The sequence below is a fragment of the Platalea leucorodia genome (genome assembly GCF_965183815.1).
Source record: "Platalea leucorodia genome assembly, chromosome: 4".
NCBI classification, from domain to species: domain Eukaryota; kingdom Metazoa; phylum Chordata; class Aves; order Pelecaniformes; family Threskiornithidae; genus Platalea; species Platalea leucorodia.
In genome coordinates, this window is record NC_138826.1 from 102199110 (window position 1) to 102219048 (window position 19939).

Consider the following 19939-nt stretch of genomic DNA (forward strand, 5'->3'; position numbering starts at 1 on the left):
AGAACATATCATTTTGATCCACATGAATTTTATATTTCCACTTCTCTAATGGAAACACAAAAACAATTTACAATTTCAATCAGTAAGGTATGTGGTTTTACATATATTGATACCTTAAAAAACAAGATGGACAAATCAAACATTATACAATAGCCAATACAATCAAGACATCTCTTCGGTTTAGTGAGAATCCAGATTACAACAGTTTCTCAGACAAGTATTCATGTTTAGGTCACAGCTGCATGAAGATTTACGCAAGTGTACTTTAACAAATCTGAGTAATCCACAGGACTACTCAGGTATGCAGTCTTATTCATAGTTTAAGTTGTTGCTGGATTAGACAATGAGTAATTTTGTTCAATTCTTTATTAGACAAATGAAAAATAACCCAACACTCCTGTATGGTCTACTAATACAACTGTATTTTTTATCCTGCCATAGATAGGAGCAGTTTCTCACAGCAGTAAATTTGCACAAACTCATGGAATAATCAATATAAAGTAAGAGGAATGTGGGAACTGCCTGAATGCATCACTTCATGTGAAACAGAGGCATATATTAATTTTCTCTTATATGAAGGGAATGCACAGAGGAGACACTTGTACCTAATCACACAGCAAGTTGTGAATCATAAAGAAGCACAACCCATCCTATGCTACTATATCAGAACATAAAGTTCCTGACTAGAAAGCCCAAACCAAATCCACAGAAGAGTCCTTCAGGGGCAGACAATCCCTTTCTCCTGATATATAACATGCTTCTTTTGAATACTGCATCTAGCTAAGTGGAACTGAATATAAAATATCTTTTACAACCTTGTTGTGAGTAATATACACAATTAAAATGGAAACAAACTTCAGGAAATGCAGTCTCAAAGGACAAGTGTATTAAACAGGGAAGAAGAATTTCTGCTTGTAAAGCGAAGATTGCCAAGAGGTGTCTAATGAGCCTAGAACTGGGTTTGCATTATCTGGCAACAAGTGGCTGTATAGTTTTAATGTATGTCACAACTTCCAGCTGGCACTGGAAAGCATGGCTTTTTGTGGAAAATCATTCCAAATTTGTAACAACCAAATGATATCCCAGTCCTGGCAGTGAATATTTTCCTAACACGTATGGGAACAATTGCAAATTCCAAGCTAAAGCAGCAACATCTCTTTTACTTAAATAAGTTAAATTTTCAGAGAAGCCAAGCAATGTCCTCTTTCCTCTCAGAAGAGAACTCAAAACTTCTGCAGAAGTAAGTCAGCATCATACATTGTTCTTATGCCAGGGAACAGCTTAGTTGTATAGGGATGCTGAGGTACTATCTATCTCAGCAAAATGGACCTATGCTGGCAAAAGTTTGTGTTTGTGCAGACGTAGGAAGAGACAGAGACGAAACCTTAGTTCCTCTGAAATTAATGGTAAAACTTAGAAGTCTGCTCTGCAGTTCAATACAACCAGGATTTCATGCCTCATTTCTAGTCCTTTGATGCAGTGCAGAGACAGTAGTGCAGGGTCTAACCAAAGGCAGAACTGACCACCTCCTGTCCTAGTCACCATGGCACTATTCTTTGAAGGAAGCTCAGCATCTTACCAAATATGCGCTTAATTTACACCATTTCTTTCTTTCTCTTTCTCTCTCTCTTTTTTTTTTTTTTTAATCAGTAAATACAAATTGGAATATTCAACAGGGGAAGTTTCTCTTTTTTCATCTTGTTTGGATGATGGAATGAAATTATGATTTTTATAGTAACAAAAATCCTTTTTCCTTCAGAAACCCCCCTTTGATTCAATGGGGTTTGAACCAGGCTATCATAGGAAAATTAAGTCTCTGTTCAATATTGTTGCATTATCAATAATACAGAAGTCAGCAAGCACTAACCATGTGTTTGGCCCCTCAGAAAGAGAGAGAGAGAATTGATAGAGACCATGAGAATCCCAAGTTGTGCTAAATTCCTGCAGGTGAATTGGGCTACTGCAGTCTGTGGAAATTTGGTATGCAGACAATTACAAAATCTGGTGGGTAAGAGATCACAGATTCACTTCTAATGTTCTGTCTCACTGCTATGACATAATGTTTTAGCTGTATCTAGCTTTCCACATTTTCTACAACTGTATCCAGTTTAACATAATTCTGTACGAGCTCTCTCTTTGCCATAAACAGCTACCTGGATTTAGGTGCAGCAGAGACATAAACTGATGTTCAAGCAAATGACTGTCTCCTTTGATTACAAAGAGTAAATTTCAGTTTGGACATAAGTTTGTAGGCCTAAGGCCATTTATTCTGTAGCATCAAAATAGCATCCTTTTAAAAATAATTTTACTTTTGTTGTTCATAAACACAGCTAAAAGCAAAAAAAAAAACAAATTCTGTACCCTATTCACAGAGAAAACATTTTTTAAAAGTCTTAGGATGCCAAATAGACACCAAAAGTAGAAGTAAACCAGTCATAAACCAACCAACTATCTTTAGCATGAGTTTAGGTTAAATATTTAAATTTGGAGTTGTTGGTTTAGCTTTTTTTTTTCTTTTTATAAGGATAATTGTTTGGCACTATAGAAAAACTTTGATTTTGATATTGAAAGCAAAATATGTGTATTTGTGGCTATGACAATGGGAAAGGTTGAATAAAAATAAAAGAGGGTGAAAGCCCTATCCAGAAGAAACAAACTATCAAATTAAGTGTACAACCTTTATTGGTTAAAACTTCTTAACTTTAGGCTAATGTTTTTTAAATACAAGGTAAACAGTCCTAATTATTTTTTTTAAAAGTATATTTCTTTTCACACCATTTTAGGAGAACAGTTTATAGGAGCACTGGCAATATTTAGTCTTATATCTTAAGCAGAAGATTCATGTATGCAACTCATAAACTGCTTTAATGAGCCAAAAATCCAGTTTACTTTAACTCTTCCTGTGCAAATCTCTTACTTAAAGCCTTTCATAAAACTTTGTTTTTACCAGTTTTTAATTTGGGGATAAACTTAAACTAACAGCAGCTCTCTCTTTCTTGCCTTCAGTGAGTTGCAGGTAAACTTTCCTTCACCAGGTAGAGCCAATGCTAACTCTTTTAGCTGAAGCACCACAAAACACAGGGTGATTGAAATGGTGTTGAAAGCTACATTGTGTGCTGCCACTTTATATGAATGGGAAAAAAACAACTTATAATTGCAATAAAAAATAAGCTTAATTTCCAAACTAGTATCGATTGTTTGCAGTTTTTCCATTGTTAATTGTCTTCCTCTTTTATATATGCCTTTCATTTTATCTTTTAACACAATCTTGTTTTTGAACGTTAGAAATGCATTGACTAACTTTTGTGAAGTTACAGGAGGAAAAATTAATAATAATTGGATTAAAAATGCATAAATTTACACACATCATTTAAAAAATCTATATAAATATAAAACCTGCAACTATTCTATTAGCATTAAATGTCAGTGCTTCCTATAAACATGAGTTTATCTCCATATATCCTTGTTCTCTCATTTTTTTACATTTGACGCTAATCTTTAGCATGTGCCAAAAATGGATGTATTTTTTCTTAATATACCTAGAGAGCTATTGAATATAAATCAAACACACCATTTGAAAGAATCTTTTCAAAAGGTACTTATCACTTTCAGTTGCCAAAGTTTAAACTTTTATTGTTCAGATGTTTCAGCTCCTCAATATTCATTTTATATAGTTCTACTTTTCTAGTTTATTACCTAAAACCAGATCAGCTCATAAATGTATGGGATGTTAAGAGGAAAATACCATAAAATGAAGGATCTCAGATGTCGTAGACATTGCCAGAACTTTCACATAATTGGTTTGAAAGAAAAATTACAATGTCAGGAAAAACCTGCCCTTTTTTCATGCATTTTTGAAATAAAAACCACTGCCCCAAAAAAATTTCAGATCATTTATGAAGAGCTCTACAGCAGTGGTAGTCTCTAAGTCCAGACCTCAAATCAACCAACCATTCTGTCCCTGCTCTGCTACTCAAAAGGGAGAAAGCAATAACTGGTGTTCGCGTGGCATCTATTGCTGCGTTATCTGAGACCTTGCACTTTTCAGTCTCTTCATACAACTGCTATGAAGTTGGGAATGACCCTTTAGCCATGGATCGCAAATGGGGTGCGAAGGGACCGTGGCAGGAGCTAAGGGCAAGATCCACAAGTGATGACAGAAATCTTGGAGTGCCAAAGCATGCCTGGCCCCAGTGGTGGCCAGCAGGCCACAGCCTGAAGTGAGGGACCTCAAAGCCAAGGGAGGGCCAGAGTGAAGAAGGGATTCACAATGGTCACTACTGGAGGCTACAAAAAAGAGGAATTGTCTAAATTCACCCCCCCATTTCCCAGCTGAGGGCTGGAAGAGCACTCCGTGCTCCAGAAGCTGGTTATCTACTTTGTGCCTTTAGGTAAAGATTCACTTTAACTTCTAGATAAAAAGTCTACATAGAATCTCACCCAGCAACCAAAGTTCGGATCTCTTTTCTCCCAAATAAATTACCGGGTTACAATCATGTTATTTTCCCACCTTAATGAATTTCAAACTTTAAAGCACTCCTCAGCTGATTATAAGAGTAGGGAATGTTATTCTTAAGGACAAACAGCTAGGTGATTAGGACACAGGTGATGCAAGTTTGCAACTCCTCTGGGAAAGGAGCGCTGGGCAGCTCCATCTCCCTGCTTGCACCCTAGCACCACGGGCCTGAGCATCCCTGCTTCCTCTCCTTACACCATGCTGAACTGGGCTGTTTGCCCAGTAGCAGCCTTCAGGAGGCACCCATGGGAACCAGGGGAGCTGAGCTATGCTCACTGATTCACAGCACGGTAAAGTCAGTGTCCAGGCTTTTGTTTAGTTCCAGTCTGCCCTTATTTGCTCCACGTCATCTGCAAGTGTAGCTGAGGGTGGGGTGAGTGTGTTCTGCATGGGGCAGAAGTAGCGGCAGCTGTGCAGGCTACACAGCAGCCAGAGCTGCATGGTCGTAGGGCTGCGGGATATATTCTGCCGCTAGATGTACCAATGCAGGCTCCTGTACAAACAATTCTTGATAGTCTTATTTAGAAGGACTCTCTTATCTGCTAAGACAACTCACCCTGCTACTTACTAAAACATATTTGCTTGGGATTTTTGCTCAGTGCAAGCACAGGCTGCCTCCCTGGAAATTCCCTTGCTGCTGAGGTAGCAGCTGTCTCTCCCAAGGCCACTGGGGTCCTGCAGGGTTGCTTCACTCAGCCTCCCACTCAGTCCCCGGCCTGATAAATGTTGATAGGCAGCAGCCTTGTTTTTTTGCTGTGGCTTCTTGTGTCGCAGCAGTCTATCACACACAGCGAAGCACACCCAGCTGGCTGCTGAGCTGCTGTCTGGTAGCCGTGATGGTCATAAACTCTAAAGCCAGGTCTACTCTGCAAACGTTTGCTTTTGGAGCTGTTTGCTGGGCTGCAATGAGAAACCTGGCTGCGCTAGCAAGGCCTGATGGCATTGACACAAGGACCTGGGGGCCTCTGCGCTTTTCCTTGTGTAATGCCTTTAATCAGAGGCAAAAGCAGGTTTTTCTGGCCAAGCTACATAGACACTGGAAGATATTGTCAGGGTGGTGCACTTGTATGGGTAAGAAAAGTGTTTCTTGTGTTGATCTGAATATAAAGGCAACTCAAAAGTTTTCTGTCTTCCTTCAGAAGCTAAACACCTCTGACTTCCAGTAGGATTTTGGAAATTAATAGCTTTAGAGAACCAAAATAACAAAACCATTCAACCTTAGGTAAGAGATGCCTAAAACCCATTGAATTTTTGTAATCCCACTTTATGCTCCTAATCTGTAAAATCATTTTTTAAAATAGGGATCGGGCTCTAATAAATCACATAGGTTATTCATCTCACCTTACTTTCACCTTCTGAAATGTATATATGTAGTCTATGATGGTTCTCTTAACTCTCACAAATTAAAGAAATTAGTATTTCCAAGGGAAAGTCATCCCCTCTCATTATCTGTATATTATCTGTATAATCTTAGATTCTTTTTTCTATCAAGGGGCTCTCAGAAGTCTAGTTTTGAGCAACCACTCCACTTTTAGATGTTTAGTGGTAGATGAGAATGAATCTTACCTTTAGACACTTCTGAATGTAAATATTTTCTCTTCCCATTCAGCCTCCTCACCTCCTTCCCCTTTCTCATATACCTTCTATGGAGAAAGGACAAACTGCTACAAGAAAGGCAACACGAACTGAGAAATGAACCCACACGACTGTCAAATTTGGGTATTCGCAGCTCTTTCACGGAAAGGAAAAACTCCCATCCTTGCTAAATGAAAAGGGCATAACACAGAGGAAGGAAATAGTCTCTTCAAAGGGTTGGGGGGCACTTAATTTAGCAAAAACTCCCATGAGAAAGTACTCAAAAATACCTCGCTTGCTGTGTAATAAGAGTACTCACAAAAATACAGAGGAGATGCTGACATCCCGTTACTGTTTTCCAGGGCAGTGGATTGTCCCTTGCCTCAGCTGCTCTGACAACAGGACCTGTGACTGGAGAGAAATAACATGGCAGCCCCACGGCTGCCGATATTCTGTGCTAGCCAAGCCTGAGCTCCAGCGCTGTGTGGAGGGCAGAAAGGTATGTAACAGATTTTACATTTTAATTTGTTTTTATTTACCTGGATATTTAATGTCCTGAAGCTTTAAAAACAATTTTATGATTGATTTGTAAGAAAAAATCCCTTTTTATTATAACTGGAAAATTATTCAGATGGAAAATCCACAGGGACAAAAACCAACCATTATCCGTAATTTAGCCTCATATGCAGACACAGTTGTCTGCTGCCATTTCACATAGGAGCTTAGGTCACACCAGTGGAGCTTCAAGACCTACGGTGTACGTGGTTACCAGTGAGTATATCCAGACTGCAAAAGGAGGATGGATTTGCATTGTTGTCACAGTTTGTCTCACACTTGACATGCAAGTTGGGTTTCTTCTGCTGCATACCTAATGCATGGCATTGCTTGTGCACACTAATCTTACCAAGTCTTCTTGCACATTCTTTTCTTGTAGTGAAGCTTCTAAGGTGATTGCTTGGAAATACAAGGTCTCCTTAATAAGCATGCTATGACTGTAAAACTGTTGAGACAGAGCTCTGATCTGAGGCTCAGGTACCTTACTGAGGATACAAGTATCCAGAAAGTAAGTAATTAATTGTTATAAAGATTTTTATAGTGTATTGTCTAGGTAAGAATATAGTAACTAAAAGTGGCATTTTAATAAAATCTGAGTACTGCTATATATAGACAAATACAAAAATAATAGTCTTTCAGTTAACATTTCCTCATTCTTTTCTGGTAATTTCTTGTCCTGCACGAAGTCCTTCATTGCCATTTGGCTTTATTTCTGCCTGTGGTTTTCTCCATTACTATAGAACTGTGGGTTTCTCCTAACATATTTTTCTAAAAAAACATAGATTTATATGACAGAGGAGAAACTTGACTTGCTCCTCATGTACAAAACAAGCACTTCTGGATTGACCACAGCAAAAAATATAGAAGAATTTGATAGCTTTGCTTTGGTCTTTAATTTCCATAGACATTGGGCTGCTTCAATAAGCAAACACCCTTTGGTCAGACAATTGAAGGATAGCAGAGGAACAGTATGCCACTATGGAAGTGGATTGCCAGGGTATTGCTGGGAGGATTATGCTGACATTCCCACCTCCTGAATCTGACCACTCGCATTCACCAGTGTCAAAAACAGGGCAACGTTTGTTAAGAGTCCATTAAAACCAAGTATATGAAATGAATGTTTGTGACCTTGACTTCTTAATTCAAATTCCACTATGTTCTGACTCTCTGAGGTCACTGATCTATTCCAGTGTCAGATGAGAGCCAGATCCTATGTGATCTACATTAACACCATGCAAGAAAAATTTCTGTAAAACTAATTGCACTTGTTTCCCATTATGCATCTTTTGCAAAAGTCTTCCATCATTGTCTGATAACCTTCACTGCTCTGTAGAAATCTGCTGAATCACTCCTGTTACCTTTGCACAGATGTCCATTTAACTGGCTTATTCTTTTAAAGTCATCACTCTAACGTATGGTCCCCTTCTGGTATATTTCTCCTATATCTTTCTGATGTTATTTTTGTCATCACTTTGCAGTGGTTTTAACTTTGTGTGGCATTTTGCAATAGCATTTTTGCTTCTTTCACCAAATAAATAAATGTAGAGCCTGGACCAACTCCCTTATGTCAGTAGAACTTAAGAACTAAGAGAGACTTTCTTCATACCTAAGTCAGATGAATAAAAATGATCCTCTGCTTGGGTGATAAGGTCCTGATTCTGCCTGTGATTAAGGCAAACTTTGGAATTACTTTACACAGTCTAAGCAATGTAGTAGAAAAAGTTTGGGGTTTTTTTTCAGGTGCTCACGGAAAGAGACTTTTGCCTGTCAGTTGTATTGTATGCTATTATATATGTTTAAGCAACCTGGATCTTTTATAAGAGGAATATTGAGTAGCCAGCAAGATATAATTCTTGTGAACAAATACATTTTTATTACACAAGAGATTTTGGTAACCATCTATAAATATTTATATTTCCTAATTTGTGATATTAGTTTCAAACCATTATATACCTTGTCTTTAAGCACTGCAGAGATCACTGACTTCTCAAACTAATGATATCATAGTTTCCATAATAAAATAAGCAGAAGGTTTCAACGTTGGAAATGTAAGCAGATTGCAAAAAAAAACCATGAGTGCAAAACATAAGGGCAAAAATCATCAACCCAAATGAGGACACTGAGATGATCTAGAATGCTGTTTGATTTATACTGCCATTTGCTGAAGTTAGCTAAGAACGACAGAACTCATTTATGGTTCCACTTCTCAAAACGGGCTGAACTAACCTGTGTGCCTCTGTATTCTGGGGTTTTTTAGTATGCCACCACACTTGGAATATTCAGCTCATGTAACTTTGGTCTCTGGAGTTCAAAATCCTTACAAAGGAGTCAGGTATCATGATCTACATCTGAATTCTTACTCAGAGTTTATTCTGAACTGAGGCAATAAAACCTCCATACACCCCACGTAATTACCAATCCTTCCTCAGGAAAGCAGACATGTATGTCTGTAGTGTCTTTGGGTCAAATGACATCATACCTTCCATCAAAACACTAACAGCCCTCTATGACTGAATTTCACTTCTGAATACCTTCATAAAAAATTCAGTCATGCAAGATTTCACCAGAAATCACAGGTAAAGCAAGTAGTGACATTTGTGATTCACTAGGCTGAAGTCTCTGATTTTTGTCCTGGAAAAAATATAATTTGGTTTCAGGATTCTGATCCGCTGGCTTTACTTCTTACAATTAAAAACATCATGATAAGACATTATAAACAACATAAGTGTCTGTGATGATGTCTTTTCTTTTAAATAGGAGGTGTTAATCTCTATGCCGCTGTCAAATTCCAACTATGATAACTGTAGGCTCTTTTCTTATGCTCCCCTATTAGTTTTTATGAAAAAAAAAAAAAAAGAAAGAAAAAAACTACTTGTCTTTCCATCTTTAATGAATGTGAAGGAAAGCATGCAATGAGTTAACCACTGCTGTGCTGTGTCCCTGATCTGGGTGCACTTCCGCAGCTGATGAAATAAGATATAAAGTGAATGCTCTTTTTGGCTGAAATGCAGCACATGTAAGATCAACTGTATCTTTAAGCGTAATCATTCTGGTTTTCTCATGTTTCGTAGAACAACAGTAAAATACAGCATTCAGATATGACTCTTGCTCATTAATTTCTTTTATGCATTTGTCAGTGTTTCCGAAATATGTTTATGGTCACCCAAGCAGAGCACTTCTTTCCTCTCTGCATCATAAATAAGCCTTCAAAAATGCTTTCTAATTTGTTTTCTAACTCCAGGCTGCTTTCATGTCTTATATTAAAATTGATTTGTTTTTCAGAGCTCATCTCTAAAATTACCATCTCCTTTCTCTATAACAGAAATTCATTTTCCCTGGTTATGACTTCCAATTGATTTCACATCATCATTAACTGCTATTTTAATTTGTGTGCATATAAAACTGTGTTTGAGCTAAGTTGTTTCTGTTTCATAAAAACGTAAGACCACCTGTAGTGAAACAATAACACTCAGATTGGTGGAGACATGAGAAAGGATATACATCCACAAAAACAGTTTATGAGGCCTTATTTTGCTTTATGATGTGTTAGCAAGACTAGTCAGTCATATGTTTGCATTTCAGACACAGAAAACAGGAAAATTTTGAAGTGTTGAGGCTAAGGTGATGCTGGCTGAGTAGATTTTCATTCAGTCCACTTTTAATGTCTGCAGTCCTTTTTCTCCTCTGTTTTAAACTCTAAGGGTAATGAGATGCAGGCTGTGTTGTTCTTAGGGAACTCCACATGTATGTCCTAATTGAATCAAAAAAATAGGCAATCATAATAAAAATATTATATCTATATTATATTGGCTCAACAAAATCCTCTGTAACTGTGGTTAACGAGTTTTTGCTGTAATATTTATACAATTCTATTAAGACATGATGCTTTGATTTTTGTACAAGAACTTTAAAAAATGAGTGAAGGAAAAGAGGTTCTAACAGGTAATTATTTATCCAATTAGCAGCATATAGAAAGCTGGCCTCAATAGCAGGGGGGATATGTATTTTGTTTATCATTGAGAAATACCTCTCAGAGTTTAGTCTTATAATAAAGTACCATTGAGTCATGTGTAATTAAGAACAGGAAATATGAAAAGGCAATATTTGCTGAAGTACTTAAAATTCAGCTGTTAAAACAGGAATTTTAACTTATAATTTCTTAATAATATTTTAAAGTTAAGTAGTGTTTTGGACTTACAGGTGTTTAAATTTCCTAAGTGTGGTTAATTTATAATGATAGGTCTGGTTAAGAAGTGAATTCCACTATGCTTACACAATCTTTTAAGGCCTGTAAGCTATAATGGAATTTTTCACACCAAACATTTGCAACAGAAGACACTGAAAACATCTGTCTGTGTGAAAGTGTTGTTCTTTGCCTGGTAAAACTATAGACTTATGTATGCCTGATCCTTTAGTCATCCTGCAGACAAATCCCCCATTGACGTGAACAGTACATGACTAAGCCTTATGTCAGACAGTAAAGAAATTTTCACATTCTACACACCTGAGCCATCATTTTACTCATTATTGTCATAGAGCTAAATACAGAATCATCCCCAGAGCCCCTGGTTCAAATCATATTAAATACTACATGGCACACAGAACTATAGCAAGTTCATGCAACTGTATAGAAATAAATGTGGCCATAGCTACCACACATTCAACTACACTGAATGATTATTCTAATTCGTCGAAGGTCTTGGGTTAGTTGAAGGACACAATTTTTCTTCCTGGGGCTAAACACTACTTTAGCCTTTGAGTCTTCCAAGCAGTTGCTGAAAATGAAGATGACTTGCAAAAGGTGGATGCTTTGAAAGATGCTTTCTGATGGTCCGCATACCACAAGAAAATGTGCTTGGCCAGCTCTGCACGAGGGCAGTTTGAAAAGCAGGTAGGATTACCTACAAATGTCCTCTTCTTCCACCTGGATTTTTTTTAGGGAGAAGAAATAGAAGAATTTGTTTATTTTTCCATGATTTACACATGTCTCACAGCATGGTTGAACCAACAGTTAGAAGCAGATTGTTGGATGCAGACAAGGTCTTCGTGAATGGGTGCTCTGTGTGTGCAGATTTGCTGTGCTATGCATCTACCAGCCTGGGATGCATTGGGTTACAAGGAATGCACACCCGTCTTTCTATCTGAGATCTTCTCTCTACTTACAGGAGAGCATTCCCTTCAAAATCCCAGCACACGCAGCCTCCATAGTGTGACTACTGATACCCTCCCATGATTACTGCAAACAGACTTCAAAGCTCTCCATTGGGGCTAGAGGGCAGGCACCATAGGTGTCACATACTGCAGTCCTAGTTTTAATGACATATCTTTCAACAATGCTGTGATTTCACTGTAAAAGAAGTAGCTGGAGTTAAACAGATTTGCATGACTCCAGTGATACAGTCCCGGTATGGCTCATACCTACTTGAACAGCCAAAGACCTCTTGACTGAAAGCTACTATGGTTGTTATAATTGACTGACATCTTTGAGGATAACCTACACTTCTGATCTGGTTTTCAGTACAACCACAAGTCCACTTTGGCTCATTTCTCTCATCCGCACTTACATCAAGTCTCAACTATTCTCTTAGCAGACTTGTTTCTGAGTGTTCAGGTTAATTTCCCTCATGAAACAACCTGTATTCCTCACCAATGTGATGATGCCATCTGTCTCATTCCTGACTCATCCTGCTCAGCCACACCTTCTCCTAAGAATAAGTATACATTCCCAGATGGACACCCAGACGCTCAGTAGTATTAGCTGTCTGATCTAATTTCCTGACCTTCTGCTTTACCTCCTCATAACAAGCTCACTTAAGAGTGAAAATGGAGATGTTCTGAGACTCAGAACTTACTTCCTTCAAGGATGGGCTGTGTGCAGTCTCATCAGTCTTGTGATAATATTTGAAGAAGTATGCCTGGGCCCTAACATTTATTTTGTCTAGTTATACTGACTGCAGTAAAGGAATCTGCTCTGACTCCTGTCACCCCCTTCATGTTCTCAGAACGTCAGGATAACAATAATACTATTTCAAGGCCACCTGGTATTTTCATACAGTGCCCAGCATAATGGCACTTAAGGGCTAGAACCGTCACTTAAGAAGTGATCTTACCTAGTTTTCTTTCCTGGTACCGGTTTTCTAAAGGAGTGTGCCATCTCATCTGCAGAGCTGGCCAACTAGGTACCTCAGGGCAGACTTGAAAACTCACTCATGGATCCACTGCTTATGTGTGGGTGCATGTAGAAATTGTAAAGCCCAACAATGCTAAAGTATTTAATAGTGTAAATTGTAGGTGTGGGGGGTTGTTTTGCTCTGGTTTTGACATAATGAAATTATCTCAGTCTTTGATGCTCTGCAATGTTTGAGACGTTGGAAATATTTAGAATGACACTTCACACTTAAATTTCTAGAGAATACACAGTGTTGGCAAAACTAGTCATCTGTGCATCATGTTCATTGGCCTTGGCCGTGGTTCTTCTCCTTTTTTTCCATGAAGGATGTTATTCTGCTATTTTAATTCAGTGGTAGATGTGAGTAGACCAAATACACTTAGAAGGAGAAAATATCTGTCAGAAGTAGAATTAAGAGTGAGATAAAAACACCACATCTGCCAAATCAGTGTAATGAGTAGCTGAGTATGTTCCTTAGCATTTAGAAATCCCCATATACGGTGATAACAAAATGGTATCATGTGTTATTAGAAGTAGAAGAGAAACAATCTAGCATGTTCTTCCAAACTGCTCTATGTGCGTAACCTGGTAGAGCCTGTTTGTTATTCTCCTAATGATGTTCTGTGTTTTTACAGAAATGTTCTCACCCACACTGCAAGTTAATGATATCCTTGCCTGCTAATATCTGGGAACTGCTTTTTAAATAGATGTACATCTAGATACTACAATGTTGGACTTACGAAATGGAGATTAAAGAGACATGGATATAGACAGACTGGAGAGATTACGAGATTTTGCAAGTTAAAAGAATTGTTTAAAACCTCAAGTTAACCTACTTTAGAATTAGGACATATTGTAAGTGTGGGCTCTCTTCCTAATTTGTCTGTCAGAAAGGGAAAGAAAGAATATCCAGCCAGTCCTTCCAAAGGTCCAAGGATCCTTGACTTCTGTGAGTCATGTTATGCTTGATTTAAAGAGGTTTCTTCTGACACAATGTGAAAAGAGTTGGAAATCCCCTTGCATGTGAGGGAAGGGCTTGTGCAGTCCAAGCATGAACAGCAGCTGTTTAAGAATTTACTCTGTGAAGCAGCTTTGCGAGGTCAGGGACAGGAGGTAAAAGAGCCTCTATATGCTCAGTGCTTGTTTTAATTTGTTTTCTACCATACATAATCAATCAAGGGCTTCTCTGCAGCCCACAGTGGGCAAGGCATAGGACATTCAAGTCATTGTCATGCCTATTCTTGGCCCTTGCACCAGATCAGGAAATGTTCATCTGAAACTGCTTCTGTTCTGCGGGAACCTTCAATGGTACGCTGCTGTGGCTTATTTTCACTCACAATAGGTTCATACTGGGAACTGGAATCAGTCCCTAAAACTGTAACATTCCTGAAGGGAATAGATAAATAGAGATGTATTAGATGAGAGAAGTCCAAGATGCTTTCACCACATAAAATCTCTGAGAGAAGCTTTGGAAATGTATTCTTAAACATGTAATCTTGTGCAGTCTGAATTCTATTTGCACAACCAAATATTCAAGGTGGAAGTGGTAAAGCATCAAACCCCAAATCAAATTAAAAAAACAAACAACAAAAACCCAACTTACAGGGTGCCAACTACCCTGAGTGCCAGAGGAGGTAGGAGAAGCAGCATACTGCTGCACAGAGAACAGGGCTATTACTGTATTATGGCTCTATGGGGTTTCTGACTCCCGGTTTTACATTTATGCTCCTCTATGTGGATTTCTGGCTGAGGTGACTGTGGTAATAACTGATTACGCACACAGTTTCATTGGCAAACCACAGTGAACCAGGGTTCTCTTCCCCTTTGCACTCTTGTCATTGCTTACATGTTCTCTTCAGCAGGAGGAAATGCTAGTCCTATCCACTAAAAATAGGGCAATTACATTAAAAAAACCCACATGTTAAGTTCTGTGGTCTCCACATACAGAGATGTTTGATGTGTCAGGGGAGTCTACAGAATGGGTAGGAGCAAATCCAAATTTGGCTTCCTCACTCATTTGCAAGTTCTGAGTAGCCCAGTGAAAACTACTGATACTTGAAGTATCATCCTGACAGCACTTCTAACTCCCTTCAGGCCATGATGCTTCCCAGTGGTCACATCACACATGCCGGGACTCTATTCAGATTATCTGCCACCAAAATAACCCCCTTTTTTTCCCCCCCTCTGAAACTGCAGAAAGACCATTTCTCTATAAATAAGGCAGCAGATGCATCCGTTGATGTGTGTGTGTGTGTGTGTGTGTTACTTTGGTGTAAATTCTGATGAATCACATTTATAGAAGACAGACATTAACCAAGACGTGCTGTGTAGGAACAAACCACATGAAAAACTGGAGGAACGAAAGCAGGAAGCTGCAAGCAATCACAAGAGGCTCTGTACTAGCAATTGGAAGTAAATATAAACCTAAGCAAAAGAAATTATCAACAAGGATGAAAATGCAGGACTAACTGTGCAGCTACAGCCATCTATAACCTGTACTTTTTGTCTTTGAAACACATAATACAGCTTTTTGTTAATCAGATCACACAGATTTTGCTAAAGGAGAACTTTAGTATTGAGATGTCAGGGCTGGAGAACTGGCAGCTCATAGATATACTTCTTGAACATTATGAGAAAAGTTTAAAAACCTCCAGATTAGCTGTATTCTTTTCTTAGCTTTTGGTTTTTGGATTGTACAACTTCTAAGTCAATCATATCTTTTTTTCCATCCAAAGATTCTTTTTATAGGTGACTCAACTAACAGAGGGATGATGTACTATCTAATAGAAAGAGTGAATAAGACTCTTCAGGAATGGCAAAAGACTCATGATGTTAAATGTTATCATAATATCAATGAGGGGAAAACCTTTATCAGTTACTCCTACTACCCCCAGTTTTGGATGAACGCAAACCAGAGACCAACTTTTGAAAAGGCACTAGAACAACTGCTGCAGAGGTACTGTACAAATTCTGTTGCTGGCTTGTTTGTAATCTCCTTCTATTCACAAATGTGTTTAACACATTTTACAATTAAAGTCAGTAAACAATTAAACATAACGCATGCAGACCATATTGTGTGGTTGAAAAATAGTAGAAAATGACATCAGGCCTCTGATCAGGATGCCAGATGCAGTTCACTGAAATGCAATGCAATGCAGTTAAAACGTTTGCCATCTGTTTTAAGGCAACATGTGTTGTTTTTCCTTTCTGGGTTTCAGATCACGTCCCCTGGAGAATACAGACCAAACTGTACTAATTGTAGGTGGCGTTCAGTGGCTTAATTCCAATCACCTGCAAATTATCCAAAAGGTGTTGAACAGGTAATGTTATGTGCTTGGTGTTATTCCAAGTCTTGATATGATAAATTATGAGAAAAAACTTAACCAAAAACTTTAAATACAAACATTCCGTTTGTTTTCTCATGGGTGTACACTTAACTGACTTTGAAAAAATAAAAATGAAGTGTCTTTTGATATGTCTGTTAATTAAAATGTGTATCCTTTTTTTTTTTATTTGCCAAACAGGGAAAATCTATCAAACATCCTGGTAATTATCAAATCCATAGGGATGGGCTTTCACCTCCCAGTGGATGGAATACATTCTCTATCACAGGTAAGCTACAGTATATTCAGAGTGCATTTTCACAGAAGACTTGTCATTTCAGCAATAATTTTGCTGTCTGGTCAAAATACGTTACAACCTCTGCTGACCAAGCTTTAAGTGGATCAAAGAACGATGTTTGTATTTGCTCATATGGCTTGCTGATGCAGATTCAAACCAATTTGCCCTATTTCTTGGATTCTGCTGCAATCAGAGCGCCATTCAAGGCGTTGTGCTCAGTCAGATGTCCCAGGAGCCAGAAGAAGCCCTGATATAAGCTGCTGCCAAAGTTGAGAAATCAAGCTGGGGATAGGCAGATTGCTCCTCGTACTGTCAAGTACTGGCCCTCCCCAGGCTTCCTCCATGGTTACTGCTGGATCAGATTCACTGGTCTGGCTGCATTGCACAGCTCTCCATAAATCTATCTTAACCAACCTATGAAGCCAGAACATTTACAGAGCAGCTGGAATGTACCGGTGAATCTAGCCTGTTATTTGTATGTTAATCGGATGTTACAGTTGGTTTAAATCATGTCCAAGACTCTCAGAGTAACAGATGTGTTATTTCAATGTGCTGTTTAACTCATTCGATTCAGTATTTTTATTTACAATTTGGACGGTGGTTCTCTATTGAACACATATAAAATGCCTGGATGAGATGGGGCTGGGAAGCGCCGGAGGGCAGAACGGAGTAAATGATGCCTACCAGTGCTGCGTGTAATGCTCCAGCTATTCACAGGTGTTGAAAAGAGAAAATTATTAGCTTTCATAGTTTATGTACAGCACTCCTATCACACTGGGGACTGGCGCCCACGTCTTTTTGCAACCATAACACACTGCTGTATTCAGTGTGTGATTTACTGTTACTCTCACTCTTCTTTTTGCTATGGAGACTGCCCTGTCAGATTTTGCCCATTCTTTCTTTCTAAGTTAGTACTATCTGCCTTGTCTTTACTGAATGCCTTCTTATTGATTCCAACCATTTCCTTAATTTATCCAGATGACCAAATTAGGATACAGTAGGGAAATGGTTGGACTCAACGTGAAGAAACATTGTCATAGCTCCTGCCATAGCTTTCAGGAAGAAGCAGAATTTTGATTGAAGGTAGGTGAGGCAAGGACAGAAAGAGTATTAAAGGCTTCCCAGGACTGCCTTTTTCTGTTTCTCATCCAGGAGTTTATAAAACTCCAGAAATCAACTACAGTGCATAACCGACATTCTTTTCCCTTTCAATATTGGAATCGTATGCCAAATTACCCATGTGGTTTGGGTGCTCTGGACTTCTGGATTACCCCAGCTACTCTCAAAGCCCTTCTGTCTTCAGTGTCAAATCCACCGACTTGACAAATATATGGCTGACCTTTTTTCTATTCCTGGCCTTCCTGCAGTATCTTGAGAAATACTAATCTGTTCTTCAGTGTAACAACTTCTTTGTTTCTAAGATACCCATGACCCTGTACTCCTTTTTAAGCAACAGTCTCAGTGACTTTGATTTGAAGCTGAATTTTTCTTTTACAGGAACAATTTCACAATTTGTTACAGACAACTTTATAATAGGATTTTTTTTCTGAATTACACCTCATATTAGCTAACTATATGTTAAAAACTGTTACCTAGTAATTATATTTTAAACAACATGGAATTCTTTCTATGAAGAAAGCTGCACAACTATTGAAAAGTAATTATAGTTACTGCTAACTTGGTTTTAATTTAGATCTTATTAAAATCAACCTGATTTGTTGTGTAATTAAGGGAAGAAATTTTAGATTTTCTTGTAACAATTTTTGTGCTGAAAAACCCATTCTAAGAAATTCCTGCAAAAATCTACAACAGTCTTGGAGTAACAGCTACTTTCAAGAGTGAATTTATAATAATTCATGTCTAGAGTATAACATAATTGCTTTATTCAAAATGCAGTTTTGCTATTAATTTCAGTGGCAGAATAAAATAACCTTTAAACAGTCCTTCTGACAAGACATTGCAATGTTTTATCTGGAATGCAGGCAGAAGTGCAAAACTTGTGGAATGAAAACTTGCTTATTCTGGATACAGCAAAAAATTTCGGCTATGAAGTTGTTGACACCTTTGTCATCACCATGGGACGTTACAAAGAATTCCTGCAAGGGAAGTGTGGCTGCCATTTCCATGAGGTAGTAGTTTATGCTTATATAATTCCCAGGTATTTAAGAGAGATTTTAACTGTCAGGTGCTTAGAAACAAAAAGGTGTGCAACAAGGTTTGCATCTGTGACTCAAAGTCAGGCCTGAATAAAAGCCGCAGAGATAGCAGTTTGCATGGCAACCCTTGCCCCTCGCTGCTCAGAGTGCAACGCCGCCTGAGGACAGGCTGAACTGCCGTAGTGGCGACTCCTTAAAATAAAAACAAACATGCTTTTCTGCAAAGGTAACCTGTATAAAAGGATATTGCACAGTTTCCAGGTTCTTATATTATTTGCTATGCATTATATATCCCAACTGCTTCTGCATGGACTCACTTCATCTTTTTGCCATACCTCAGTCTCACAGGTTTTTTTCTTAAGCCTTCCTAACTGAGCAGGTCAGCAGACTCCCATCAAACCACAGTCACATTTAAAATGGAGCTTAAAATTGAAAGACCAGTCTTACTGCTGTATACCTGTTTTCATATGTCTGAGAAAGAGTTATCTGGGATAGTTATAGTGACTGACTATACAAACAGAAATCTCACGCCCATAGTTCTGTTTTCTTTTTTGTCTGAAATCTATAGAAATTCTGTCTTCTGTTTTATAACTACTGGACTGGTGAAACAGGGACATGGTAAGATATGTGAGTAGGGCAACTGAGAACATATTCTTCTGTTCATTTGAAGTTCTGGCAAGGAATCTGCACAACATATTACAAATGACAGGAGCCCATGGATTAAATCAAAAACGAATAAGCAAACACATTATTATATCTAGGCACAAAATCAGCCCAGAGGCTGCCAAACCAGTGAAAGTAAAGAGTTTGAAAAACAAGATATTTAAAGTTTTTCTGGTTTCCTTTAAGATGTATTTTGAGTATGTGGTATGTCTTTTTATAGTGAGTACTCTTCCCCATCAGCAAAGGAGGGATATGTTTTAGTTTTGGATTTCTTGTACCTTATGTATAGAAAATGAAGAAGTGCATCCCTTGTTTAGTGCAGGCGACCCTGAATGAAAACAGAGAGTATCATTTTTGAGTAGTCAAGTAAGCAGGTACCCTCTGTCATAAGGCCGATGACAGCAATTTTGCATATGATAGTTAAGGAAGTGTCACCAAGGCCACCAGACTATTCCTGCAGCTTCTAACCAAGTCCTTCCTCGTACCCACGACACCAACTTGTTGATATAAAAGGCCAGTTCCCAGGTTCCTGTTATGAATGGTCAGTCTGCTGAGAATCCAAACATGTAATTCATTGCCCTAATGAAGACCCATGGAGATTACATTGCTGCCTTTGGAAACCAGAAAAAGCTGTGGGGAATAAAGGAGGCTCTTATCTTTCCAGATGCTTCGCTCCTGATTCTC

General features: G+C 38.4%; 1 protein-coding gene across 1 annotated transcript in view; it reads left to right on the plus strand.

Annotated features, from left to right (window-relative positions):
- The window catches only part of CPED1 (cadherin like and PC-esterase domain containing 1), a 156999-nt gene that overhangs the window by 129674 nt on the left and 7386 nt on the right, over positions 1-19939 (plus strand). Inside the window, exons 19-23 of the mRNA XM_082309243.1 lie at positions 6454-6590; positions 15551-15771; positions 16034-16135; positions 16340-16427; positions 18419-18565. Coding sequence (XP_082165369.1) covers positions 6454-6590; positions 15551-15771; positions 16034-16135; positions 16340-16427; positions 18419-18565 — 695 coding nt within the window. The remainder of the gene's footprint in view (positions 1-6453; positions 6591-15550; positions 15772-16033; positions 16136-16339; positions 16428-18418; positions 18566-19939) is intronic.